A 19,985-nucleotide genomic window follows, 5' to 3' on the forward strand; every position below is an offset into this window, starting at 1 on the left:
CGTTTTATGGTATATTTGTTTTAACGTCCCACACTGACTCATACCATGATGGACGCTGTAGGAAAGGGTAGCGGATAATTTAGACTCGTTTAGGTTATTTAACGTGCGCCGAGATCGCATGGGTCTCTAGCATTCCGCCTCCCGAAATGTGACCGATGCGGCCGAGATCGAACCCGCACCTTTCAGATCAGCACCCGAGCACCATAACCCCTGAGCCACCGAGGCAGCTGTCCTCAAGATGTGCGTAATCACCACCATGCACCAGAAAACGCTGTTTCAGGGCATACTTCAGGACGCATGGAATCCTCGCTGCTTGTACCACTTGGAAATCAAGTGTCTATATCTATTTTACCGCATCATGATACATCAGTTATTTCTTCACTATTTCGCTCACAGGCAGCACTTATCATCAAAATAATTTGCGGTCTACCTCATCCCCGAGAGCAGGTGCCAGCATGAAGTGTTTCGCAGGGCCAGCCAAGCACATTACACAGCAGGTCATAGATCCTGCTAGCTGCACACACTGAACCAGTCTAGGTCAAGTTTTTTAGGGCGGCGTCGAACCGCTTTTCTTCTTCAGCCTCTTCGTCAGGCGAGTGTGGCAGCCTTCTCTTATGACTTCGCTTAATGTCTTTAGCATATTTTGACTTTCTTCTTGGCCGTCTCATATTGTGAAAGACCTTTTCTAATTGTGCAAAATTCCTGCTGGGCTTTCTTTTTTTTTTTAATTTTCCCTTCCGTGCTCGTGGAAGTTTTGACAGTGGTTTCTCCTTCTTCTTCGTTTTTCTTTGAACAGTCGCAGGAGGGTTGACCGAAATAAAAGTAGAAAACTGCGTCACCAGCCGTGGCCGTCCAATGAGCAGCATAGAAATTGCATGCATGTAAGTACAAAGACATTATTTCCAACTTTCTTCATGCTGCGAAGAAGCAGGAGTAGTTTTGTCGAGGTGGGTGACTAACAATACCAGGATTGTAGATACCACCATGAGACTTCTGGGACGTGTTCGTTTGCTAATTCATTCAGATGCAGTGCCCAATATTAACTGTTGGTAAATATCATCATTAGCGCATGTTCCCGTCTGCGGTCAACTGTTCCAATCCTTTGCCAGTAAGCTGACGACGAGACAGGGAGAAGGAGCAGCTTCACTGACTGCACATTACTAGGGTACTGAGAATAATGCCTTGGGCTTGGCGTAACAGGGTCACCTGAGGAGAGGGACACCTTCATCAAGAGGGAAGGCATAGAAAACAAGTGGACTGAATGGCTACAGGGCAGGAAAGTAAAAAAAATCAAGATAAAGCCTTCTTTGAAGAAACCGCGTAAGCATTTTGAGACCTTATACCAATTATCCGGCGGTCACCTGCCGCGCGTTTGATTGATGACGTATTCCAGGCAAATGTTGCCCTTACAAATATCTCGCGAGCTGAAAATTGTATAAATTGTAGAGTGTGGTGCTGCTGCAGGTAATAGAAAACAAACAGCAGGCCTTTTTTGAACATAATAATCACTGAAAGTACAAGCAATTTTTTCTTCGTATTCTTCCTACACGAGAACCCGCCGCGGTGGCTCAGTGGTTACGGCGTTCGGCTGCTGGCCCGAAAGACAAGGGTTCGATCCCGGCCACGGCGGTCGAATTTCGGTGGAGGCGAAATTCTAGAGGCCCGTGTACTGTGCGATGTCAGCGCACGTTAAAGAACCCCAGGTAATCGAAATTTCCGGAGTCCTTCACTACGGCGTCCCTCATAGCATCAGTCGCTTTGGGACATTAAACCCCAATAAACCAATAAACTAATCTTCCTACATGATTGAGAAGATCTACTTACAACGTATGCAGTGCATACATGCATGCCGCAAGTGCACTGATTGCCACAACAATCAGTAAAGAATAGCCATGCTAGCCATAACGTAGGAGCGAAAGTCTATGAGGCGTTGACGCTTCGGAGTTTGAAAAAAAATTGAAAGCTGCCAATAGGAAGTTTTGTTTCCTCAAGGAATCACAAGGGGCCTTCGTTTAAAGCCGTAAAATTTTTAGCCTTTTTAGTATTTAGTAGCACAAGCTTTTGAGCGTTTACAGCCACCTTGTGAGAATTCACAGTGAAAAAAAGACGTATATCAAAAATGAACATGTTCGTTATTTAGTTCAATGGTACCTACCAAATCTGCGTTTATTTCCCGTTACAGCTTGGCATATTAAGAGTTATTGTAAGGTGCACGCTTCTTCCTGCCGCATAAATTAGAATGTTATGGTATACATGAACTAGGAAGCAAATGTTTTGCGAAGTGAAAGATTAAAAATATATTTACCACCACGGTGCATGCAGGAATGGCTGCACTCATACTGTACGCTGTGAAAGACAGATATTATTGAGCGTACATCCTCGCGAGCTCTTGGGGCTGTAAGCTGATGGAATGTCAATGTCGAAATGGGCCACTTAGGTGTGATCCGCCTAGGGTGGTCTTCGAAGTCAGTTGTGCTCTTTGAGCAGCCGTTTGTGGTTGTGAAAATGGCCCACTATTTTCTGAGTGCACATTTTATCGAGTTGGAAAAAAAGTGCATAGGCGAGGAAGTGTGTGTGTGTGTTATGGGGAGGGAGGGGGGGTAATATAGCTTCTAAGTCTCCGTACTTTGAATTCTAAAATTCGGTCTGTTTTGGATGAATCAAAATCCACGGTAATTTTACCGGGAACGGTTTTCTTTTTACCTTAATGACAACTGCCTGAGAGAACTGAGCTTATAGCTGATAGACCTTCTCATTTAATTCGCAGCGCATATTTCGCCCTTCTCGGACTGGCTGTCATCTGCAGTACACTCTATGACTACGTCAGAAGAAAGAGAGGCGGCAGTGACAAACCAACAGGTAATTAACTGTCCAGTGCGCGCTTTGATAAGGTAAAAAAATGTGGTGAAGGGAATAATTCCTGGTGAGAATAACTACGAATTTTGCACCAAGTATGCGAAGAGTTTTACTTTTTCAGAACACAATCTTATTAAGCCTTTTAATGTCTCACAGTAGGGTAACATGCTAGTTACATGTCGATTTTCGAAAAGACGTTTACACGCCAAACTGCATGCAATAGGAGTGATTCAAAAACACGGAAAATGAAATAGACGATAAAGTATTTTGAGAAATCTCTCTTCACGCCCATGTTTCTACTTTTCAATGGTCATTTACACAGAATGTCGCTAGATTTAGCAGTACTTAATTTTGTGCGAGCACAACGCCGCAGTTGTGACTGCAGCATTAGCGGACGCTTGAGAATATTTTACCGCACCGTTCTTGCTCGCCACCTCGCTGCAGAATACTTTTACTTTGCTTCACCGTAAGAAGTAATATGTTGGATTTCCGGCACTCGGAGGTATGTAAGAAAAGGACTGCTGTCAAAATTTCAATTACACAAAGTGGTTAACTGAGGCCGTAATGCCAACAGATTCTTACGATACGAAGACAAACTTACCTTTTTAAAACAATGCTTAAGAAAGAAACATGGCTTGGAAACATACAGTGCGTCCCAGGAAACACTGGACTGAGGGTTCAAAAAAATGACCACAGGTGCCGTGCTTTGTCAGCATTCATTGACAGATAAATTTTTTTCCTCTTTGTGATTGGCAGCTCCCGCTTGTTGCATTGGGATTGATAGCCAGCAAGCAATGTTGCTCAGCGGCTCTGCCATGAAAGGCGGAGTTTACCAGTAGCAAAAAGCCCATTGAACACAGCGGAAAGTATAGTTGGAAATGACGACTATGTAGTTTAAGCAGTATTCATAGCCTACTACAGTAAGCAAGAAGGCGTACATTCAACTTCACACTAGTGTGATTAGATTAGCAAGAATAATTAACGGCTAAAGCACAGGATAGGCGCCCTTCGCCTCGGCCGCTGCATTTTGTTAGAAGCGAAATGCAAGAGGACGCCCATGTGCTCTGCGCAGTTCTCGCCGAAAACCCCCCGGGGTGTCGAAATTCATTCGAAGCACTTCGCACGGCGTTCTCCACAGCCAGTCTGCGTCCGTTCGGCAGGTTAAACTACACAAACCAAACGGAATCACACCACACGATGCACGCGCGCAACTTTCACTCAGTCGGTGTAAAATCACCTATGGAGCAATTTTTTTTGCGAAGGCCGCTTCTTTCTTGGTGTCTCTTCCGTGCTTCGAAGGAAGCACGATAACCGCGCACACACGCACAGAAAAGCAAAGTTTGGGATGCTCGTTCAGGTTGATGGCTACTGCACCTACACGGACATGTGAGGGGCCAATGATGGGTGGCCGCTAGGGGGGCGGGACCTTTAAACCATGCTTCCCTGCTGGATTTCACTAGCTTTTTGCACAGCGCAGGAAACACTTATTCAATAGGACTATACAGAAGAAAAATTAGCGGCTTGAATTTTTCAGTACAAAACTTTCTGTTATCTCAAGCGGTTACCGAGAGGGTTGGTCAGTTTACGGGAATGATAAAAGTGACATTATAAGGCAGGTCGGAACTGGGAACATGTACGCTCATCCGGGAGTTTCAGAAGTCCCCGATTCATCTTAACTCCTAACCGCAGCTACATGCTTTGGTTGTATTTCTTTTTCCGAGTGCTTGATGCTTGTTTTTATCTGTGCCACCGACTACCCGAGGCTTGGAGGCGTACCTGACAGCCTTCTCTCTGATACTGAACGTGCAACTATTTCTGGTCGTGAACGGCGATGAGTCTTCAGACTCTCACCGCTACCGATTCATCCACGGGCTGCGCTTAGCCAGTGCCATATGGATCGTCGTGGGCCACACCTCCGTCGCCTTTGGCAACAACAATGGTGAGAATGTCTAAAGCTTTTACTGCGACACGAGAGTGACATGATGCCAGCCTGGTCTGTCTTCGCTTGCTGTCGCAAAGCGAGGTTGCCGCCTTCGCGTATGATCAAGGAGCTGTTGTACGAGAGGTGGACTATACTGGCGAAAGATGATAACTTTTTTGTGCCGCAGTATAGCAATGTGGAGAATATTTTCCCTTATGTTTCGAACACACTGATGCATTGTAAATACGCTGCTATTACCGTGCTGCCGTTCTGCAAGTAGACAGGGATGATGTAAAGTCAAATTACCTCGCATTCCGCCGCACCTACTACGACAGCAATCCTCACTAAAGTGTAATCACCTGGATGTGCCAATAGTGAACAGTCGTAACCTTCCGAGCTCTTAAGCAAGATACCCGCCGTGGCTTTGTGGCTACGGCGCTTGGCTGCTAAGCCCTCGGACGCGGGGTCAAATCCCGGACATGGCAGCCACGTTTCGATGGAGGTGAAGTGCAAGACCGCCCGTGTGCACAGCAATGTCAGTGCACATTTAAGAATCCCACGAGGTCGAAATGAATCCGGAGTCCGCCGCTACGTCGCCTATGATAGCCCGTATGCAGCTTTGGAACGATAAACTCCACAAAATTAACCAACCTCAAATTAGATTTCGCTTTCAGTCGAGCGCTTTTACGAGACGTTGTTCACTGCTTTGGTTGCTGCTTCCACTCGGGGTACTAGTGGTGAATGCTCATTTCTGCCACAGTCACTAATAGATACAGATAGTTCTGGGGATTGCTATTAAGCATAGCTGAACACAGCATGCATAGAAATCTGCTTTGAGTGCTCTTTTGGTCAGCGTGGAGCAGTCGCTGCACCCATCGTGCACACCGCTCAATTTTTCGCGCGATTCTTCGTCAACGAGTCAGCGTAGAGTTTTATATCAAATACATACAGTATCAGTTATCTCGCTGACATTAATTCAGCAGTTATAAATAATGATGACAAAAGTTTTTTAGTTTATGTCTGGAGCGGCTAACTTGAGCTTCACGTTCTGAGCGTGTTTCATATTAAGCTGATACCCGTCCACGTTTTAATTCGCTCATTTCATAATATGGCACCTTGCGACTAGTGAACAGCCGGCATTAACTTAACTGAACTCGGCTCTTTAACCTGCGCCGCCGTCAACTTCTTTGAAGAAAAAAAATAGGCAGTGGCTTAGCTCTGATTAAGCCTGGATATACAAGCGAAAAGCATCAGTTATGCTTGGTTTGACGTCAAGGCAGTCGCAGTTCGCGCACAATGCACTGGGAGCACCACGATGACGGTGGAGGCGTTCGGCCGTCCACACACTGCATGTACAGAGGCGGAGGAGGAGACGGAAATCGGCGCAGTTAAAACCAACGTTTTTAGATTGTTAAAACTGCCCGCAGGAATGCGGAGAGGAGGGTTGCCGGCTGCGACGCGGGCAACACGCGGCTGCAACGAAAAGTCAAACTGTGGGCGAGGAGGCGAAGCGCGCAGTTTCAGCGACAGCGAGGAGGCGATGCACATGCGCAGTAACACGCGGCTGCGCCGAAAGGTCAGGCGACGGAGTCGGTGGCGGCGACAGCTGCGGAAGCGGCGAGGAGCGATCACCTACGCGGCGCGTGACGTCAATTGGTTTCGCGCATGCGCATTACTCACCAGTTCGGCTCACGCGAAGCTCTGGTATGACCCGCGTAGCTTTTCGCTTCAAAACTTTTAACACTTCACGGAACTCGTCGCTTCCTATTTTGATGGCTTGTGCTGACGTGGTCGCTTGAAATGTATGCCGGACGTTAACAGGGCAAGGCTTCTCATTGATATTGGGACGAATCTAACCTGATGAGCGGTAATTGCAGTCATGATCTCACGACACTGATTGTCGCAGCATATCATATAAATTCATGAAACGTGTAAAATCCCTCGCTTTGCAGCGTGCACGCACTCGTGCTCTAATTTCGTTCAGTGCTAAAAAGGTGTCGATTAGACAAAGCTCATTTCTGCATCCAAATGACGCATGAATATGCTGCACTTCACAATCTAGGGAGAAGAGTCAACGTGCTACACTATCACGAGAAGATAGAGAACTGCGCTGTCACTGCGGCGTTCATGAGTGTGGACACTTTTTTCTTCATCAGGTAAGCGGCCGATTGCGTTTTATAATCTGACGAAACACAGCTTATCATGGCCTATAGTAGTGCAGTAAACACCTTTGATGCCTCTTCAATGCCGCGAATGATGACGTATGTATGATACGTATATGAAGGATCCTTTGTACACGTTGTTACATGCGTTGTTACATGACAAGAAAAATGATCGATTTTTGAATATTACCTTCTATCTTTCTGTTTTCCATGTGCACATCGTTGACATGGTGCACCGCGATTCCCGGACTACAATCCGCAGTCACCATCTGTAAAAAATTGTGCACTGCGTTAGCTCCAAGCATGGCACAGCGCTATGGCTGCTCTTCCTTCGGGAGAGATCGCGACCGTGACTGTGCTGCGCTGATTTAATTATCTGTCCGCGGGTTAAGCGCCCAGCAGAGTACGCTGAGATGACCGCTCGAAATATCAGCAAGGCTGCACGCGTATCTGTTATGCCCGTCAGGATCCGATGTTCAGGCATATGCTTTATTTTAATACTAGGAACAGGCTACGGGAGGCGTATTCTTTGTAATTAATTTGTCGATAAAGGCCAGTGAGCGCAAAAAAAACAGTTACCCGCTTGATGACAACAAAAGCACAGCGCAAGTATGATCGTAAAACACTTGGTGAGGATAAGAATTGCGTTGGGCATATTATAGTGATGGATATTAAAAACAAAAACACTGCGTTCTCCGCTACTGATGTCCGGAGAGCGTGAGCTCTTAACGTTTAAATGCATGTAATTCCTGAACTGTGATTGCGAAAATGCAGTACACAGCATATGAAGCGCGTATTACGTCCGTTCAGTTCACAGTGCTATGTTTTTCTCCCATGCATCTTTAACAGAGGTGGACTTCTGGAAGTGCATGCAACAAACTTTCGTTTTGTGCAAGAAATCACAACTCTGTATTACCGCGCGCTCTGAAAAAAAAAAATCTCTAGTAGCGCCAAGACACTCAGCTAAAGCATTTGCATCAAATGCAAAGCATTGCGTTTCATTGGATTTCACTTGGCTTTACATGCTACCTGATATGATGAGACGCCAGAGGATCAGTTCATTCGCAAAACCTGAACATCAACCGTATCGAACGGAGCACGTGGAACAGGGAATAGTCAGCAAGAAAAAAATTGTGCACTAAGAGTATCCTGTCTCATAGTAAAAGAAAAGTTAGTTTTCGAAAAAACTTCGGAGTGAGTATTAGAAAAATACAGCTGCAGTAGTTCTGGTTATTTAAGATCCGCTTTCTTCAGCCATTCGTACTGCCGACTTACCATTGTAGCGAACATCGCGGCTTGAGAGCGTTGCAGAAAATCACGAAAATCTTGAAACATTGCAGTACTACCAGGACCTTATCAGTGAATGATCACATTATTCAAACCTAAATGACTTAGGATGCACAAAGCTTTAGGTTTGTGGCACCGAACACGCTTTTTCGTTGAAGCTGCTGTTTGCCGTTTTGCGTTAAATGAATTGCTGATCATTTTTTTTTTCAGCGGGTTTCTGATGACGTACGTTATCCTTCAGCAAGAAGGCAACAGATTATTAGTCATCCTCATCGCCATTATCCGCAGGCATATCAGGTAATGTCCTCAAAGTCAGTCTCTGCTTGGTATGTGTGCAGAATATGAGGAAAGTTTATGCACAAGCGCTTTCTCCAAGCGTCTTATTCTTAATTTCTCACTCTTACAACATGAGGTGAAACCCACCGCCCACCTGCTAGGTCCTTATACTCAGCTCTGTCGCCGTGTATGGCACCGTTTCGAGGTAACGCACCGGTCTGGGGCCCGGGCCTTACCTCGAAACAGACTGGTGAAAAACTGCGATGCGGTACGCAGGCATCGATCGTTGCGGGTGCCGTAGCCTTACTACATAGCGTATAAATGTGTAAAAACAAACCTCGGGGAAGAAACTGGGCCCAAAGCTTAGCACTATAGAATCAGATCTCTTAGAATTGCGATTCATGGTATGTGAGGTAGCGCAAAACGGGACAAGGGTCAGAGAAAGACGCACACAACACACCTTTCCCTTATCCCGTTTTGCGCTACCTCACATACCATGAATCAGAGTTACCGATTAGCCCAAGTTTCTACCCTCGTGTCTTAGAATTGCATACAAATCAAAACAAAACTGAACAGGCAGACATGTCGGTATGAAATTGTTACAGCTTGCAACAGTCAACGAAGTGCCAAATGATGACAAAATACCGATCCTATAAATGAAAATCTCAGTATCTGGAATTACGAAGACAAAAGAAAAGAAATTTCGGGTTGCTGTCTCTTTACACAGCAACGCTCTAAAATGACATCGTGGGCAACGAAGATTGCTCATAAATTAGAACAGCGATGATACGGATTTGTTTATATCAAAAGACAGTGGACCCCACCGTAGAAAACATTTTCAGGATATCTTTTTTCGTTATTTTCCGTTCTCCAGCTGTTCTGCAGGATGTTCGTAGTTTTCGCGAGCGATTATTTCTTACTTTCCTTTCCCATCTTTGTCTTTGCCGGTTTCTCATCGATGAAATGCAGTACTGTACATAAAAGCTACTAGTCTTCTCGCGCTTCTCCGGAATGAAAGAAAGACCGGGACAGATCTGCCGCGTTCCTCCTGATGACGTTTATCGTGTAGAGAGTGGCATGTATACCTATTACTTCTGTTGGCGAGTTTCTCAGCCTGACGCGTTTCTCAGCCCTCACTGACCGAAAGGAGTCCAGCTCCATGATGATCGAAGATATATAGCGGCCACGGCCGGCGAATGCGATCAGTGCTCTGTTTTTCTCTACATAGTTATATTCGATGGTTAGCACCCTGTTTATCACAAGAGCTTCTTCTGAAATGACATAAACCGCAATGTGGAAGAAAAGGCTGCCGTTTCATGAGGAGACAATCGAATATACGTACTACGTATGAAGTCATGAACGGGCGACGACTGCGGTTACCGACTGTATAGCCCACTACGATGTTCTGATAGCGGCAAGGGGGCGCGTTTGTATTCAAATCAATATTTGATTGGTAAAACGCTGACATGCCTCTTTCTTACATTTTTCGGGATGAACCATGTCATGTCAGGGAGTAGCTTAAAAGATGCCAAATATGTTGGTGACGAAATACAGCGATTCTTTCAACAGCATGAATGGTAGTAAGATCTTTCTTCAGAGACCGAAATATGCTACCGCACATGATGAATGTTCCACTAATTTCAAATCAAGCACGGAAGCTATCCAAACCTCTTTTAGCTGCCCAGCCTCGCAGGAACTTTATCTGGAAATAAATTTCTGGCTTCCACGAAGTGCGGCATCTTTCTTAGGCCTTTTTTTGGATCTAATTATTTTTAGTGGTCTTGGGAGATGAAAGTTGAGGTAGGTGCATTGTCAGCTGGTTAATCTCTTCTTAGAAAAAAAGTATTGAGCGGGAGATTAGGCGAGAACGTGAAGAAGGAGACCGACAGGACGGGCGCCCGTCCTGTCTGTCTCCTTCACGTCCTCGCCTTATATCACGCTCAACCCTTTTATCAGCGGGTGATGACTGCTGTCAACGTGCAGCTTTTTCTTCCAGTAGTACACTGGTTGTAAGTAAAGCCGATCACATGGATGAAATATCTCAGAAGTTTGCACCGCTAACACACCACAGCAGCGCATATGCAGTTTACGCTGACGGAAACTAAATCTGGCGTGCCGAAAGATTGTGCACTGTTCGAGATTCATGCCGTTCGAGATACGTCATGAGAGCCGGCGCGCGCCGGCTCTCATTCCGTATTTCGAACGCGCACGGAAAAAAAGAAAACACAAAATGAAAAGAGGACCACCGGGTCGCTACTGCTGCGGCGCCGCTCGGCATTTTGGCGAGCCGAAGTACGTTGCATTAAAACGAGCCAAGAGACACGCCTGCAAATAATGAAGGGCTCCCATTGGCTGTCTCGATCCCAGATGTCGCCTTCAGATGGCTTTGCAATGCAGTTTTGCGTGGCACCGGGCCCGCCGCGTGGAACATACCACTTTTGCTCTCGACAGTACATGTCAGAGGGATGGGTCGATAATCATTAAGGGAGTGTTTATCACCTGACTTGTGCACGGGGATTACTTTGGCTATTCCACTAAGAGGGAATACGATATTCGAGAATTGATTCTGTTCAAGGAGACAAAGGTATTTCCTTCAAGGCTCAGCATAACGTTTCAGAAAATTATTAGGAATATCATCCATAATCGTTGTCATAGCCGCATTCTCGGGGAATTTCGCGCTCCCGCAAGAAATGTTGAATCGTGTTCTATTATCTTAAATCCCTCATGCAGCGAATGCACGAGTTGTTTCCTGAACAAACTACAGAAAAATCCGAGCAGGAAATATAGAAATAAGCATCCATTCAAGCTCGAGAATACTCATGGCGAGGCTGTGGGTCGGGCGCGCTAAGGCGGTGACGACTATTGGTCGGGGCCGGCAGTGAGGCATCCTGTCGTCGTAGTGTGACAAGGAAATCGGCCAAGGGCTGCCTGACCACTCAGTTCTCAGCGACGGGCGATCGGCATCGCCATCGGCCTACCATCACCTCACTGTCGGCATCTGCGTAGCGTGACAAGGGCAAAGACAACGTAAAATCGCGAATGCCGACGGTCTGCTGACCAAGATCGTCGTAATGTGACTTCGCCTTAAGAAATCTTTCTTCAATCTTTGCAGGCAAGAAGTCACTGGTGTGAACAAGGCAAGTTTAATCAATTATTGGCAACGATATGCAATCTATTTGCAAAGTGGCCCTAAAAACTCCTCATAAGTAGCAACCACAACGTCCAAGTTAGGTTTGTTAAGATCCGTGTACGGCACGGCGTTGCCATGGTTTATGAACTTCCACATTACTGCAGACTACAGCGCCAGATTTCCCTCGACTATTCTTTGTGCGAAACTGTATGACTCAACTGGGCTACACAGGCTGCTCGCTGAACAACGCATGCGGCGCGCACATTCTCCTTTTACTTGATGCGCGAAAAATGAGTGAAGTAAAATCTTGCCTCGAACATTAGGGACAGCACAACGCAAGTTCAGAGTACTTGAGCGAAATTAACAATTCAGCGCACCGCTCTTTTCGCAACGCATTTATACGAATACCCAACTGCTATGAAATCCGGCGTAATAGAAGAAGGCCCAAGGGCAGAGCCCCAGCCTGAGAGCCAATAGCTCGGCCCCCTAGCCGAATATTGATCTCCGCGAAGTTTAATAGCTCTCAGATATTGAGACGCTGTTAGGGGGCAAGGATTTGAGGGTTTCTAAATCTACCCAACCAACCAGGTTGGAGGTTCCTCATAACCGTCGATTTAAATGTACTTGTTATCAGTGCTATAAACGACTGCCATAACATGTTGCTTTCGTCATGCATGACAGGCCAGCGAAATACACGAAGCTCGAAGACGTGCTGTACTGTCTTGCGCATTTCTTTCTATCGTTAGCGGCATTCATAGTAGTCATCCTTTGTACGAATATTGCTTGTTTTGCTCCTTGGTTTTGTGGCGCTTAAGCGGCATGCTAGGTTTTGGAAGATTTTAATGCAGGAATGCATTTACCGCCTACATTTTCAACTCCCATTGTCCATCACGGTTGCGTCCATTAAGGCTGCAGAACATCCATGAGGCGCACCTCTCTCGGTTTTCAGAAAAGGAAAGGAAAGCTAGTTCAGGTTGTCGGTGAACACCTCAAGCGCACCACGAACGCCGACTCAAGGCTTGGTAATTTAGTGCTTTAGTCGGCGTTTGTGGCGGGCTTGAGGCGTCCGCCTACAAAGTAAACTAGCTAAATGCGCCTTTCCTTTTCTCAAAACCGAGAGATATTTTACTCCTCGAATAAGGTTAGGCTGGGAATAAGACTGTTTTATCTGCTTCGTGCAAGCCACCCCTGCTCTCTCTCTCTCTCTCTCCGTGAGCTGGAAGCGCGAAGGAGACGGTGGCGACGCCGCGTCACACATCTTAGCCGACGAGAAGGCGGAGCGGCCTCACAGAAGGCCGGCGCACTTTGCATCGTTTATAAAAGTATAGCAGGGGTAAGCAGTGCTGGCGCACCTACTTCGCATTTGATTAACTACACAAATCGGCTATAATTTTGATTAACTACGCGAATGTGAGCACATGCGTTGTGCGGGCACCGGACGCTCCCCTCATCATCTGCGGCGATTTTAACCTCGACGCTAAGAAATCACAGTGGCTGCCATTGTTCATGCGCGAACTACTCGCGGTAACAGTTGTTAACAATCCACTTCAAGCCACTACTAGAAGTGCATTTTGCATTGGTTACATCTTTGCATGACATGCCATTGTAACCAGCAAGAACCATGTGTCTTTCTTCAGTTACCACATACCGTTACTCGCTGTCCTGCGCGACAACACGGAGCACACGTCACATTAAAATTAAGTTTCCTCAAAAACTGTCTAATATTTATGGCAACAGATCATGGATCAACACGCATGCATTCCTGCAGTGGAATAATCTAGGCGTAGCACGGATTAGACAGCTATTTTTTCTTTTGCAAAGCGCTCATAACGAAAGATAATAAGGTTCGTTTTAATCGTCTAATTTTCGCGTAGCAAACATGGTTTGCTACCGGTTGAAGTATGCAGCTAATGGTGAAGCAACTATACATGCGTGTAGATACGGAGACGTAGTTACACCGGATTACTCGACGTAGGCGTGAAAATGAATGGGCCGTACGTCAAAACACTTGCGAAGAAACGCTGTTGAAACACATTCCCACAAAGCTCACTACGTCAGTGCGAAGAAAAGTGCGCATACGCACTGCCGATGACCGTTCGTTTGGCTATCTCTGACGCAGAGGTCAGAGATAGCCAATGCAGTGCGATACAAACATATAGCCACGCGCAGAAGTAATGGAACGCCCGTACCTTCCCCCCAGCAGAATGCCCCATCGACACTCTGAACGGACAGAAAACCTCAATGAGGCCCACAGGGCATGCGAAGGTCACCGGGAATCCCGGCTCAGCGGCCGACGGCTGAAACCGAAGGTTGACACCGAACCACGGCAACAAATACGCGACGTGGTGAAAGGGTCGCCGCTTCGCTCCGCTGTATCGAATGCGCTCATATGGTTCTGTTTGCGGGCAGCCCTCAAAGCAATGTTTTTTCCAGGTCCTCCCCTTTGGGCCGCCTTTCGAACCGCATACCGTATTGGCAATAAACAAGCCTCTGGGTGAATACCAGCGTCGTTCTTAGATTTCGTTCTCATGTAAGACTTCGATGCCGAACAGAGGTGTTGGACGGTTTCGCGCCTCAAAGATGAGAACATTTAGCTCTCTGCACATCAATTCTTGATGCTGCTAATGTAAGTCTCTTCCCTAGAAAAGCGTTTAAGTCACTACCCTGTTATTTGCCGAATGTCACTGGCTCTGGTACATAACACAATTCCTTAGTAACCATCCGTTTTGATAGGTGCCCTATATTTATTAAATGAGGCAGCTATGTCAATGCTTTCAGTATCAGTAGTTTGAGAAAGGAAACGGAGGGGCTAGTTGGCCTGACATAACAGTGAAACAACGCAATGGCCGAAGGGCAAAGAAAAAAAAAGACAACATAGCGCTGATTTACAAGTGACCAAATTTAGCCCTTTCGGCCCTGGATTTTTTATTTCGGCCGTACATTTTTTTGCTGCGCGTTTTTACAGTGCCTAAGACCCCATAACCACGCAGTAAAAATTTAAAGTTTGTGGTGCGAGTATTAACCGATTTACAGGTATGGTGTCAAAATCGGACATCAGGGCTCAATGGGTGTAAAATGCTAGTGGGACCGTTTTGGTAACCGCAACCGACAAGAAAAAAATTAACGAAAAAATTTCTTATTTTGTAGTGTGGAGACCTATAAAGAAGCTTTTTTTACTTTGTAAGGGATAGATAATCTCGCAGTTTCCACAAAAAACTTCGCACGCTCCTGTTTACCTTGCGTTTTGTATCATACCTCCGCGTTCTTGTTCCTGCCAGGTTTGTGTTCCAGCTTGTGTACGTCATGTCAACAGCTCACATGTTCAAAACTTGCGTAGCCTTTCTGGAAGGCGACTGTGGTCACTATAAAGGCTTTCCTCGAATCTGTAACACCCTCCTCTATCGAGCTTCACGAAGCACTTCCGTGGCGCCCAGCTCGAAGGTCGGCAAATCTAAGTTCTAAGCTTGCGCGCGGCACACTGCATCTCGCTTGCGCTTGTTTTCTAACCAGCTGTTTGCTATAGAAGAATTCATATAGTGGAACATAGTCTCGTCGTGTCTGTGTATTGACCGAATGCTGTTCTCTACAGGTGAAAGGAAATTCCCTCTCATCCATCGGCTTATGAGTTCAGGATATCTCTCGGCCGGGGAGAAAACAGAAGCTGATTATCAGCACACCAAATACGCTTTCTCAAGAAAACACAGCCAAACACGCTGCATTGATCCGAGCGTCGAGGGCGCGCCACACGTGCTGCACGAGCGGCGGAGCGTGAGTTTCAGTGTAAATACCCCGGTCGCTTCTTGCAGCTCAGTGTCGATGCTCACAGCTCACAGGAGAAAGATAGAGGTAAAAAAAAAGGAATAAAAGCGCAAGCTCAGGTGTGCATTTGTTCTCGCTATTCCTTTGGTCCGGTTGCTGTTCGCCGACATCCGCATGGTCATTTCCAGGCTCAATCCGAATATTCACCATGTATAATGGCGAAAATTTCCATTTTCTAATTCATCAGAAAGCAAATTTTAAGATTTTGTCTATTTTCTGTAATGAACATTCATGTCAGCAGTCCAAAAAGTCCGTTAGTATAGGTGCATCTGCTAAAATACTAGCAGGTTCTATTCTACAAAGATGACCTATCATCACTCAATGGCCACCGCTGGCAACCGTTGAGCCCTGATGGTGTCAAAATCGCACATGTCAAAAATGTGTTCAAACGCAGAGTCTACGCATTCAGTAATATTTACGACGGGGACGTGAGCTTGGATAGGCGTTTCACACAACATATAAAAATATGAGCGCAGAAGAACGAATGGTTAGTGAGATAAAAATGCAAAAATTTGCTACACCTCGGCTTCTTCACTTCAGACCTCCCATGCTGCTACTTCTTCTTCCTTAGACCGCACAGCTCAATGGAAGTCCGTGAACAGCGATGTCGATAGCAGCAGGGATCCCTAAGGAACTATTGTATTAAAAATTAATAGTATTTTCGTCTGTTTAAGACACCGTTAAGCGCTTCGAAGCGCCTCTCGAACGCTCAGTACGCGTATATGTAGGAGTCAGAAGTTGTTAGTAACAGCACGGTAGCAGTACGCAAGTTAGCGGGTTGTCTCTAGGACCAGAACTGTGAAGGAAAAACAGAACAGGCAACGTTTACGCTTGCTGTCGCCGAGTTTCACGACTTACGTGGCATATTATTAGCTTACACACTTATTTTTTATTTACTTTTGCCAACAGTCATGACATGTCTCCATACTGTGTTTCGGCATCAGTTGCGTTAAGCGGGGCAATGACCTCACATTTTTTTTTTCCGCATGCTCCACGCCACGCTCATAAATTTCGCTCCCCGTGTAAGATTCGAAGGGAGATGAATCATTAGTTGCAATGTCAACGCACGAATACGTGGTCCGTTCAATCACTCCCACTGTAAAAAAAAAGAGCATCATGAAACGCCGCTTCGTACAGATCAATACCTCAAGGTGTTGTGAAGCATACCTGTCTTATTGAGGGCAGCAAAACTGTAGTAGCAAAAAAATCCGCTCGCAGTTCATGCATATAAAACTGGCATTCCGCAGTGAATTAAATACGTGGAAACATTTTGTCGAAACGACCTAGTATAACAGTGTTGCCGTTAACAGCAGGATATCTATGGTATGGTGTGTGGGTTTAGATCTCGAAGCTGCATATGGGCAACAGAGACGCCGTAGGGGGGGGGGGTCACGATTAATTTCAGTCACTTCAGGTCCTTAAACCAGCGCAGACATCACAGCAGAATATGTTCGAAATCTGAGGCACCTGAGTACAATGAGTTTAAGCATGCTGATTATTTCTTCACACCTTGTGCGTGGCCTTGTGGCCATAGTGGCATAGAATCGTTTTTTTTTTCATACTGATATTTTAACGAATACTAATTGCACATTAACAGGCCAGTTGGTTAGTAATAACTTTATTAGGAGAGGGTGGGTGAAAGGCGAGAGGTGTTAACAGGCCGTCTTCGCATAGCGCATCCATCGAAACGCAGCCGCTGTGGGCGGCAGTCAATCCTTCAAGCTCCCGTTCGCCCTTCAAACATCATCTACTGGGAGACTTATTGTGCTTTTCACGAACGCTACGCGTTGCTGTAGGTTCCAAGTGGTCGTACAGTTAATTACAAATGTGCTGAACTTTCCAGCGTGTACTAAAACCGACTGGCCCTGTTTGTAACCACAGTGACAAGGCCATAGACGCTGAGACACTTCTGCGAGCCCTTCGATTGGACAAAATAGAACCATTTGTTTCAGCGACCAAAAGTAACCTGGGAATAACCAACCCGATGTCTCTGATAGACGGCCTGCTAATGCTACAAAAGCACAGGCACTTATTATTCGGTTTAACACAGGATACGTGCTGGCATAAGGTACTTTCATAACTTTTTCCTCTCTATTTCTTCAGGCGTGTTTCCAGTGCGTTGAAAGACATCTTGCTTTATTATGCGAGGACGAGGTGATAGAGCTTTTATTAGGCTAAAATTCCCGATATCTTTGTTGGGAAGAGGAAAAGAGAAATAAAGTGAAAGTGAAATAAAGTGAAACGACACTTACACCGCTACCGCTTCGATTAGTATTTACTCGCGCGCACTTTTTACAGCTAACGTAACTCCGTCCTTTCTCCAGCCCGTAGACACCTCTGGTCTACGACGACTTGATTATGCACGAGCGAACGACAATGCTTAAGGCGCTCGACAGAACATAATAACCTGTCATTTCACTATGAATTCCAAGTCATGTGGACAAATCATTATAGCTGCGTTTGGTCATTGTAGTTCAGCGTCGTCAGAAATTAATTTTTTAGTACACGTTATCCTTATTTTTTCCCTAAAGTCGCCAACGTACAAATCTCGTGTGGCCACTTGTGCGTCAGAGAACGTCAAGCTGCTAACATTGTTTTGCCTTAATGAATAATTGTGCCGTTAATATTGTCACCTTAGCGGCTACCTCGCCGTCCAGTGTCCTAACATACAGCAATATCGCATCTGGCTGCATTTACTCCTACTTATCGGTCCGTGTTTTGAGGGAACTTTCATCCGCCACCTTGCGCTGCGCTTCCTTTTTTTCCACAAGCGCCCTCTGTTCAGCTCTTTCCCTAGGAGTGCATGCTCACTTCTCGTTGCTTGAACGTAGAAACAATCTTGCATACGTTTGCACGAAGGCTGCTGCCTCAGCCTTTTCGGCTTTTTAGGCAGGCAGTAGGTGCCAGCGCGGGACCTCGCGCTTTAGATGGGCGATTTGAGGGTGACGCTACCAGTGGTGTGGCATGGTCGGTACTTTTTTTCCCGAAGGAGCTGCTCTCAAGAGGGAACGACGTCGTGCGCTGTGGTGGCGTGGCATTTATTGAATTTATTTCTTGGACTTTCTCTGTCGGAAAAAGGGGGGGTCATTGTAGTTTTGACATGAAGAATATCTCGCTCAGGGAGGGGGGGTCCGTGTGCATCCTTCTCCTACACTATTTACTGTCAGCACTATGACGAATAGAAAGAAATTATTGCCTCGTCATTCAAAAGCCAATAACAAAATTTGTTTGAGCCGACTAACTTTGAGGCAATGCTATGTCGCCAGTTATCAACAACTACCGCCCATTTTCTGCCTATAGTTCGTGTACTGTAAAAGACCAAATCGAAGGTCTCGAACCAGGTTGAAACACTAGGGATAGTACACAAGTTTTTATCCAATAGTCATATGTCTCCTGGAAAAGTTGCCACAAAATTATAGAAGGGCAATTTTTTAACGCTTGGTGTAACTCGCACTTTCGCGCTCTTTTTTTTTAAACACAGCTTCCTCACAGTGACGCCACACATTTTAGTTAGAAAATGTTGCCGACTGAGAACATCAAATTTTATAGCAAAGCTCCATTTAGTAATCTGTACACAGCGTGCAAACGATATGTCATGAAGTCTCGGCATGGGGAATTAAAAAAAAATGCTACCATGACGACATTAGAGAGCCTCTTCCCGCCCTCCATGTCCCTCATAAATCTCTCACCACTACTCAACAATGAAATCTCCGGTGCGTCCAAATAAATACGCTCCTTACTCCTGCCCTTTATTTCATGGATACCGTCTCCGACCTCCCCTGCATGCCCAAATTCTCCCGAACCCTATGCAAATTTGGTACACTCCCTGTTCCCTTGCCCCGTTGAGTTTAAAACCTGCATTACCCACACCCCTCTCCCACAACGTGGCGGGCCTTGCTAACTTCGGACTAACTGGTTAACCCGCTGGCTGTGTACCCTGGTGAATGGTATTCTCGACGCTTAATGCTGTGTCGTAATGAAGTTGTTTCTTCCTCTCTCTCTTCCGTTGAATTAAAGTGTAAATCCGTCCTTCCGTGACCCAAGTTCGGCGGTGGCTATTTAGTGAATTGCTTTCGAAAATGCAAGACGTCTGTGAGCAGGTCAGGAGCTCTTTGCGTGTCGCTGTGGCGAACGTGCGCGCAGGTCCAAATAATAAAATAGTTTCCAGCGGAAAATCTAAAGCTCCGCCGAGAAGAGATACCGCTAATGCCTTAACTACCCATATATGCGGAATTGGTCATTCTCGGCTTTACCTTCATACACCCCTGAGATCCGTCATATCTCTCTTGAAACATAACATTGTTGCAGGGGTTAAACAATGCGTCACTGCCCTGCGATGGCAGGTGCTGCCAGCGGTGGAGCTCGTGCGATCTTGGTTCCTCTTCCCGAGCAACCTCTCGCACCCAATCATGAATTTAACTGCCACCTGTCACGGTGACCAGTTGACTACCAATTCGGTGGGCAGTTTGTGATGACGCTACATGGTCCCCCGGATAGCGTTAAGGCTCCCGTTCTGCCGGGAGCCTTAACGCTG

General features: G+C 46.1%; 1 protein-coding gene across 1 annotated transcript in view; it reads left to right on the top strand.

Annotated features, from left to right (window-relative positions):
* The window catches only part of LOC149354387 (uncharacterized), a 35,226-nt gene extending 30,417 nt beyond the window's left edge, over positions 1–4,809 (top strand). Inside the window, exon 3 of the mRNA XM_089575972.1 lies at positions 4,619–4,809. Coding sequence (XP_089432098.1) covers positions 4,619–4,809 — 191 coding nt within the window. The remainder of the gene's footprint in view (positions 1–4,618) is intronic.
* Positions 4,810–19,985: the final 15,176 nt, after the last annotated feature.

The sequence above is a fragment of the Amblyomma mixtum genome, chromosome 3 (assembly GCF_055824585.1).
Source record: "Amblyomma mixtum isolate Tamu chromosome 3, ASM5582458v1, whole genome shotgun sequence".
In the NCBI taxonomy this organism is placed as follows: Eukaryota; Metazoa; Arthropoda; class Arachnida; order Ixodida; family Ixodidae; genus Amblyomma; species Amblyomma mixtum.